The sequence below is a fragment of the Solanum stenotomum genome, chromosome 8, assembly GCF_019186545.1.
Source record: "Solanum stenotomum isolate F172 chromosome 8, ASM1918654v1, whole genome shotgun sequence".
NCBI classification, from domain to species: Eukaryota; Viridiplantae; Streptophyta; class Magnoliopsida; order Solanales; family Solanaceae; genus Solanum; species Solanum stenotomum.
In genome coordinates this window covers 25998462-26007849 of record NC_064289.1, presented here as the reverse complement: position 1 = coordinate 26007849, position 9388 = coordinate 25998462, and the positions used below count along the sequence as shown (strand labels likewise).

General features: G+C 35.9%; 1 protein-coding gene across 2 annotated transcripts; it reads right to left on the bottom strand.

The window, feature by feature from the left end:
• Nucleotides 1-1933: 1933 nt before the first annotated feature.
• On the bottom strand, nt 1934-7842 carry LOC125872795 (uncharacterized). 2 transcript variants are annotated; one of them, XM_049553589.1, is made up of 2 exons: nt 7437-7842; nt 1934-2428 (listed from the first exon to the last, which is right to left on the bottom strand). In XM_049553589.1, exons 1-2 carry the CDS (start codon nt 7471-7473, stop codon nt 2229-2231), a joined length of 237 nt encoding a protein of 78 aa, XP_049409546.1. In that variant the 5' UTR covers nt 7474-7842; the 3' UTR covers nt 1934-2228. The 2 variants fall into 2 exon arrangements, with proteins under 2 accessions (XP_049409546.1, XP_049409544.1); XM_049553587.1 differs by lacking the exon at nt 7437-7842 and adding an exon at nt 2535-3828.
• Between the last annotated feature and the right edge of the window lie 1546 nt (nt 7843-9388).

The following is a 9388-nucleotide window of genomic DNA, read 5'->3' as shown; positions in this document are numbered from 1 at the left end:
AGAGTTTTTTGGGAAATGTTTTCCTTAAGTTTTGAAGGGAAGTCATTTTCCTTAAATTTGAGGAAAATGAGTTGATTTGGAAAACATTTAACCCAACCAAACATGAGAAAATTGGAAAACATTTTTCAGAAAATATTTTCCTTCATACCAAACACACCCTAAGTAGAGAATCAGACAAATTAGAGAGGATTCGATCCTCTTGAAAAAGGAAAACCTAAGCCCCCAGGTCGCTCTTCATCTCTCTTTTGGCGACATGAAGCTTTGAGTACTGTCATGGCTGTGGGAGAGACGTCTTCTAAGATCAATTATGCATCTCTCCTTCATGCTAATTCATCTTCTAAATCCGTAATCAAAACAATTTTAAATCTAGTTGAGTTGGTTCATGGCAAACTAACTATCAAATTTACTACGGATGAGATTGTTGAATTCACAAGGGAAGAAGGATTATGCCAGGCTATCGTTATCAAATTCTCCTATGGTCATCCTGGTTTGAATGATATTTTCACTTTAATACCCAAGTAACTTAGGGTTAAATGCAACTATTTGGTAGGTTGGCTTGCTCATAGACACTACCTAATCAAATTTGATCAATTTGAGGACTTTGTAATAGCACTTTTTACTCATGTATGTTATTTGCAATTCAAGAGAGAAGAAATTTTATATATGGTGTTTCCATTGTCACATTGGTTCAACCCTAATGAAGAAATCTCATGAATTTCTTTCTCAAGCCTTACACGTAATATGTTTGCAAGAAAAGCATTATTGTACATTGCTTCATCCGTTGGAAAACCTTTAGAAATTGATAAAGTGACACATATTAGATCCAGACCTAGTACGACAAGAGTGAAGATTTTGGATGATCTTCTTGATAAGCATCCAAAAATAATGATATTTCATCTTTCATCTGAAAACCTAGCGAATGGTGCTCCTAAACGACGTCCATCCACCGTCGGTGGGTGGTATTCATTTTTCAATTACAGATTTCCTAGACTGAACGAATCTGCTAGTATTGATCCCAAAAATCCCAAGTTGTCTGTAGAGAAGTCTTTTGCCAACTCTCTCAATCAAACAGAACAGCAATCAAATGAAGCATTGCGCAAAGAAGTTTTAATAGTTGGAGGGATACCGCAAATAAAATGGACTGAAGAAGAGGTAGAAAGGATGAATCAAATTGAAGACCTACAATTTGCAGTGATCGANCATCCACCGTCGGTGGGTGGTATTCATTTTTCAATTACAGATTTCCTAGACTGAACGAATCTGCTAGTATTGATCCCAAAAATCCCAAGTTGTCTGTAGAGAAGTCTTTTGCCAACTCTCTCAATCAAACAGAACAGCAATCAAATAAAGCATTGCGCAAAGAAGTTTCAATAGTTGGAGGGATACCGCAAATAAAATGGACAGAAGAAGAGGTAGAAAGGATGAATCAAATTGAAGACCTACAATTTGCAGTGATCGGAAAGTTTACATATTAATGGTCTAACTTGGAGGAACTGAGGAGAATTATTCCTCAACAATGTGAAATTAGGGGAGGATGTCAGATTGGATTACTCCGCAGCAAACACATTCTTATACATCTAACTCAACAAGAAGATTTTATTAATATGGTATCAGAGGGGGCCGTCTACATCGCAAGCAGAGATGGATATTCATATCTTATGCGTACACTAATCTATGACTCTAGGTTTAAGGTTAATGAGGAAGCATCAATGGCAATGGCGTGGATCTCGTTTCCTAACCTAGTACCCACTTTTTTTTGTCAAAGAATGTTTATTTTCTTTAGCATCAGCAGTGGGTAAACCGATCCAACTAGATCAAGCAACCATTAATAAGACGATACCAAGTTGTGCGCGTGTGAAAGTGATGGTGGATTTAAAAGGTGAGTTTCCAAAGGCAGTGGAGATGCAGATATAAAATCAAGTCACTGGAGAAATAAGGACTAATATGGCTACTATAAAGTATGATTACATTCCGCAATATAGTATACAATGCAAGATGCGGGGTCATAACAAAGATGAATGTAGAAGCACAAATATATCAAAACAAAAAACATAAACCAATGATCAGCCGCTGAAAGAAGTAGCTCAAGAGAAAATTGGTCCAGTTCACACAATTCAAAAAGGAAAAGCTAAAGTTCTCTCAAGCGGCAAAGTAGTTGGGGATCCTGGACACTGGAATGTGATGCGAGATAACAGAAAAAATAGAAGCAATAAGGAGAAACTTGATAATCAAATGACAGTCACAGCAGATAACTCTTTTGATGCTCTTACGCAAGAGAAGATCACACAGGCTGATGTCAACATAGACAACGGTTCCAATACAAAGCAAGACAAGGGGGTCGAAAAGGAGCAGCCCATGTCAGCAAAAGAATGGGTGACCAGGTCCTTTGGATAGGTTTTGCAAGGAGAAGCCTCGACGTCTACAATTCCTGTGCAATATGACAATATAGATCAAAAGCAGCAACACAATACAAATGAAAATGAGCATGGCAATGAAAATCATGAATCAGTTAATATGGAAGAAAAACAACAAACCTGTAGAGATAGTTGGGCAGTGGTAGTTTATAACAAACAAAACAATCAATTTCCTCAAATCTATAGTGAAAAGAGAAGGGAAGATAGAGGGAATATTGATAATAAGTTGGCAATAGTAGTCGATCCTACAAATTGTCAAATTGAAGAAGCACAAATCCTGGCTATAAGGGAATCTCCAAATAAAGTTCTCCATGATATTATCAGTCATAATGTGGAGGAGAATGCATTGTTGGAGATAGAAGGCCTTGGAGTGACTACTAAAGTAAGCAAGGAAGATGATGATGATGTTTTGGCTCACATAGACAAAGAGGCAGAATTATATCCTAGAATCTTAAAGGCTGCAAGGAAAGAGAAGAAACAAGGGAATGGAGATAGTGCTCAACCCATCAGAATACAACCAAAGAGATATAAAGCTTATAATAGATGATGAAATCATTTATTTGGAATATAAGGTCAGTGAAGTCACAACAAGTGTTTCAAAGGGTTCAAATGTTACACAATTTTCACAAGTTCTCATTTATTGCTCTCCTAGAGCCTTTTCAAGACAGTAGACATATCAGCAAGTATAGAAGGAGGTTGAGAATGCCTTTTGCTACTTTTAATTGTAATGGAAAAATATGGGTCTTCACAAATCATGATTTTGACATTATAGTTGTTAGTAACACAGATCAACAGTTGACTCTTAATTTAAAGCACCAGACTCAACAACACAACTCTTATGTTACTATTGTGTATGCCAAATGTGGTGTTGTTGAAAGAGTATTGTTGTGGGAGGATATATATCACTTGACAGATGACATGAATAGCTCTTGCCTTATTGGAGGAGATTTTAATGTTATATTGAATGCTGAAGAAAAGATAGGGGGTCTGCCGATGGAAGATATTGATCATGAGGATTTTGATTGTTGTATTGAAACATGTGAATTATATAAAGTTCAATACAAAGGGAGTCCATTTACATAGTGGAATGGTAGAGCAGGTAGTGATTGTATATTTGAGAGGTTGGACAGAATACTCATCAATCAAGAGATGAGTAATTGGTTCAATCACATTGACGTGGAACATTTACCAAGGACTGGATCATACCATGCCCCTATGTTTATTACTTGTGAAGAAACCAACCCTATAAAGAAGACATCTTTCAAGTTCTTAAAATTTTGGACAGAGCACAAAGAGTTTAAGGAGGTCATGAGACATAATTGGGTTGCTAATACTATTAATCCTTTTATAGCTTTTAAGGAGAATATTAAAAGGGTTAAAAATGCTCTAACTAAATGGAGCAAGGATACATATGGAGACATTTTCAAACAACTATCATCAGGGAGGATATAATGAGAATCAAAGAGAAATTGTTTGCAGATGTGCCAAATGAAATTAATAGAGCAGTTTTGCAGAAGGCTGAAGCTGAATTTAAAAGATATCTTCACTTTGAAGAAATCTATTGGCAACAAAAAGCTGGATATGAATGGTTTGAAAATGGAGATAGAAATACCAGATTTTTTCATAGTATAGTAAAGGGCAGAAGAAAAAGGCTACACTTGTAGAGAATTCATAACATACAGGGGATATGGTTTGAAGAAGAAGAGGCTATAGCGGTTGAATCCATTGACTTTTATCAAAATCAATTCACACAAGAGAGGGATGCTAATTTTCCTATACTAAGGCATATTCCCACTTTGATTAATGTGGAGGAAAACTCAGTTTCATGCAGAATGCCAGAATTAGAAGAGGCAAAGAATGTTGTATTCAAGCTTAATGGAGACAGTGCTAGTGGTCCTGATGGTTTGACAGGGATATTTTACCAAAGTTGTTGAGACACTGTTGGCATTGATATTCTAGCTATGGTACATGATTTCTTTTAAGGTAATTCTTTACCAAAGTCCATTACTCATACCAACCTAATTTTGTTACCAAATAAAGATAATGTACAGTCCTTTTCAGATTTGAGGCCAATCAGTTTGAGTAATTTTATTAATAAGGTCATCTCTAGAATTGTGCATAATAGACTTGAGTCTCTGCTTCCAAGGTTGATTTCAATTAATCAATCTGGTTTTGTGAAAGGGATAAGTATCATTGAAAATGTTCTGCTGACTCAAGAGATAGTTACAGATATTAGAAAAAGAGGTAAGCCCGATAATGTGGTAATTAAGCTTGATATGGCCAAAGCTTATGGTAGAGTATCATGGTTTTTTCTAACTAAAGTATTAAGAAAAATGGGCTTCTCAAATGATTTGGTTGACATAATTTGGAGATTGATTTCCAATAATTGGTACTCTGTACTAATTAATGGACAATCACATGGCTTCTTTCATTCAACCAGAGGAGTGAAACAAGGAGATCCTCTATCTCCGGCATTATTTATTCTATCAGCGGATGTTTTATCCAGGTCTTTGAATGCTTTGTTTGATGATGTGCAATATGAGGGTATGGTTTACCAAAGTTATAATACCATCATTTTTGCCTCTACTGATAATTACTCATTGAAGAAGATAGTTGAAACTTTGCAGGAATATGAAGGGGAATCTGGACAGCAAATTAATAAAGAGAAAAGTGCATTTTATCTTCATTAAAGTACTGCCACAAATATGAGAGTAGTGGTGGAGGAATGTACAGGTATGTCTAGGGTCACTTCCCTTTAAAATACTAAGGTTGTCCCATAACTCATGCTAGGAAAATAAAAGAGCATTATGCAGATCTCATCAGAAGGGTGAAAGATAAACTTCAGGTTTGGAAAGATAACATGCTCTCTTTTGAGGGTAAAGAAGTTTTGTTGTCTAGTGTGTTACAAAGCATTCATATTCATGTATTTTCTGCTATTGTTCCTCCGAATTGTGTGATGAAAGAACTTCATAGAATTTTTGCAAAATTTTATTGGAGTAACAAGCTTACAGGTAGAAGCAAACATTGGGTCGCATGGGAAAATGTGTGCTTGCCAAAAAATGAAGGAGGTTTGGGTTTTAGATCTATGATTGATGTATCTAAAGCTATGTATGCTAAGCTTTGGTGGAAATTTAGAACTCAAAATTCACTATGGACAAATTTCATGCGGAATAAGTATTGTAAGAAGCAAATTCCCATGTTCAATGGAAAGATGGCTCACAAGTGTAGAAACAAATGTTGGAAAATAGAGAAATAATAGAACAAACCTTGTGGTGGGAACCTAAAGGAGGAACATCAAGTATTTGGTTTGACAATTGAACTAATCTTGGTCCTTTGTTTCTACATCCTACAGAAGTGCAAGGTTGCCATTCTTTGGATGATATTGAGTTTTTTTTAAAGGATACTAGATGGGATTATAATATTATGCAAGAGTATTTACCTAATCATATTGTGGATCATGTGAGACAAAGTATGAGCAGGGTAAGACAATCAAATCAAATGGATAAACCTTGGTGGATAAAATCTAGTACTGGCAAGTTCACTATAAAGTCTGCCTGGGAGATTCTTAGAAGTAGGGATGAAGTTTCTGAAGACTTTAAGAGAATTTGGGTGAAGGGGCTACCTTTCAAAATTTCTTTCTTTGGTTGGAGGGTATGGACTTACAGAGTTCCTGTTGCTGATATCATTTCTTCATGGAATCCTAACATTTCTCCCTTATGTCAGAGTTGCAGGGTTCCTGTAAGAGAAACTATTGAACTTCTTTTTCTGTCAGGTGAAGTGGCAACTTATATTTGGGATCATTATGCAAGGGCTGCTGGTATACTAGGTCCTTGGGTACAAGTTAAATATACCATGAAAAAATTGTGGGTGGCACAAGGTAATACTAGGCTGAGAATGATTTTTCAAGCAGTTCCTAACATTATTATGTGGTTTCTATGGAAGAGGAGGAATACTATCTTTCATGGAGGGGTCTATATTAGAAACAAGGTAATTTGGGATATCAATGCTACTATCCACAAGTTTATAAGGTCTAATTTTCACTATGATCATATTCCTAATACTTGGCCTCATATGGTAGCTCTTATGGAAAGGTTCAGACTTGTGGTTCATTTTAAAATTGTTAAATGGATTCCTCCTCCTATAGGTTGGCTGAAATGTAATACAGATGGGGCCTCTAGAGGGAACCCAAGTCTCAGTGCTTTTGCTTTTTGCTTAAGAAATCATAAAGGCAAGTTTTTGGGGGCTAAGGGGATGAAAATTATTGATTCCACAACTTTAGTGGGTGAAGCTAAGGCTATAAGTGAAGGTTTACAATATTGTTTAGAGAATCATTACTCCAACATTATTATTGAGACTAATTCTTTGGCAATGGTTAACATCATTAACGGAGTCTGGAAAAATTCCTTGGAGTGTGAGTATTAAGGTTGGCTCAATTCACAGAATAAGAGATCTCATTTCAGTAAGAGTACAACACTCATTAAGGGAGGGAAATACTCTTGCTGATATTTTTGCTAACTTGGTTTTCAATTTTGCAGGTACATATGAATTTAAGTCAGATCAAGATGTTCCTAGTGAAGGCAGGAAAATTATCATGATGGACAAAGGAAACACTCCTTACATTAGGACAAAGCAAAACAGCAGTTCTACTCAATAGGAGACTAATTTTTTTAGGACTATTCCTACAATGTTACTATCTGAATCTTAAGTGAAGCTATACGTATTAAAATTATTGGGAATGTTTTAAGTCTGAAGCAATTTCATTTGGTTGACAGTACTTGGACCTGGTGAGAGCTTTGAGGTGTTCATATGGTACTAAATCAGGATTTTGAACGTTCAAACAGTTAATTATCTATAAGCTTAGCTAGATTCGGGTACCTATATCACTAATTGAAACAGAGCTTTGAAATTATTATCGATGGCAATATCTAAACTTTTATTAGTGGTATTAATTCCAAATGTGGAATTCACTCCATTGAAGTATAGATATTAAGATTGAAATAATTTCTACTATTAGGAGTTTACCTGGTATAATCGACTGCGGGTTAGCTACAAGCGTCATTTTCAAATTTGACCGGGGTCACCAAGAAGACACAACTTTAACAATGAAATCTTTGGGATTTCTAATCGTTTTTAGCACTTATTGGCTATAGAAGAGGCAGATACAACTCTCGAACCTCCAGATGAACAGATCGAGTGGAGCTTCATCTGCAGAGGAGATGAATCCCAAACTCGATCACTGATTCTTTGATCTGTGATTACATGAAGTTCATCTTGGTGGGCTGACCTCTGAATCGAAAGTGAATGGCAGCATTTGAGCTTGGTTGAAAACTTCATCCTAGCTTTGTCCCTTCATTTCCATTGGTGATATCCATCTTCACTTCCCTAATTTTGTTAGCTGATTTTTGTTTGTTTTATTTTTTATTTTGGGCTGTCACTTTTGGACCAGACCCTTGTAAATAGTTGTTTATTTTCAATAATAGGGCCTTAGATCCCATCTATGATTAAAAATAAAAGCATCCAAAAAGAATTAAGTTATTTTATTTGGATGAAAAATCTAGAAAAGTATTAAATTAAGAAGTCGTGTATGATGTTCTTCCCTTGTATTGTACAATTTGTAAACATCAAGGAAATGAGATAAGTTCTTTTCGTCATAAATCCAAATCTGATGTTCAAGAAGGTCTTGTACAACCTTCTCTAAAGGCCAACAATACTGAGAAATTGAAAGGGGATGGATGCAAGACCTTTTTTGAATGCAAAGAGGGATGGAAACCAAATGACTGAACTATTTCCACAAAGTAATTAGCTTCACCTAATTTAAATGTTGTTAAGGTTATGCAAAATGCTACAATTGAAGTTCATAATAATGCTACTAATTTGATCGATGAGCTGATTGTCGAATTGGGGCAACAACTATCTCAAAACAAAAGTGTTACAAGTGAGAAATCCAACTTAATTAGCTACTGTGGCGGCGTCAAAATCAGCGGCTGGTACATTGTTAGTGGTGAAAGAGGCATCCATAGCAGATTCGGGTAGAAACTAATTGCTACAGGTGATGGTGTAGTTATTGAAAATTTTGAGTTATGTAAGGCTAATTTTGTTGGACGGGGTAATGATGAACAAGGGAAATTAACCATTGATAATGCTATTTTGCAAGCTGAAAAGTGCAACAATGAAGAAGATAATAAAGATGAAAATTGGACTCAGTTGCATATAAAAATTCAGCTGGTAGTTAGTCATATACGTTCCCCGACTAGTTGAAGTAATCTCCAAGACATGAAAAGGGTGATATTGAAAACTTTCAGTTGCATGTCAATCCTAATTTAAATTTATCAACTCAGAATGCTTTTGAACTATTGGTGTAATATACCACAAATAGGGTTGGGCATAATATGGTTAAAATCGAAAAAATCGACTGAACCAATTTTTTTTTAAATTTTGGTTTCGGTTTTTCAGTTATTTCGGTCGATTTTGGTTTTTCGATTATTTCGGTCGATTTCGGTTTCGATTTTTAATATTTCAGCTTTTCGATTCGGTTTTTTATTTTTAGCTTAAAAAATTCGGTTAACCAAAAAAACCAAAATTATTTGTATATATTCTTTACCCCCTTAAGTCTTAATTAACTTTCATCCCATGCCCACTGCCCAGCCCAGCCCAGCCGGCCCAATCATAGCTAATAGCCCACAACCTTAACATCAAATTCCAATCAATATTCAAAAATTCCTAAACTGATTTACCTAACATCAAGTCGTCTCTCATCTCTCAAAATACGCCGCAACTCTCATCTCTCATCTCTCATCTCTCAAGTCTCGTCACTCGTAAGTCATAAGTAGTCTCTCATCTCTCAACTCTCGTCTCTTAACAGTGAACTCTCATCTCTTAACTCTCGTCTCAATTACGACTTACGTCGCAAGATCACAGCTCATCTCTCAACTCTCATCCATCATCTCTCAGTCCCAGCTCGTCGTTTGTTGCTC

Coding starts and splice junctions, on each gene's coding strand:
- LOC125872795 (XM_049553587.1), bottom strand. CDS start 2,742: ATGACTGATAATATCATGGAGAACTTTATTTGGAGATTCCCTTATAGC. Junction 2,429..2,534: donor CTGCCCAACTATCTCTACAG/GTTTGTTGTTTT, acceptor CATATTGCACAG/GAATTGTAGACGTCGAGGCT.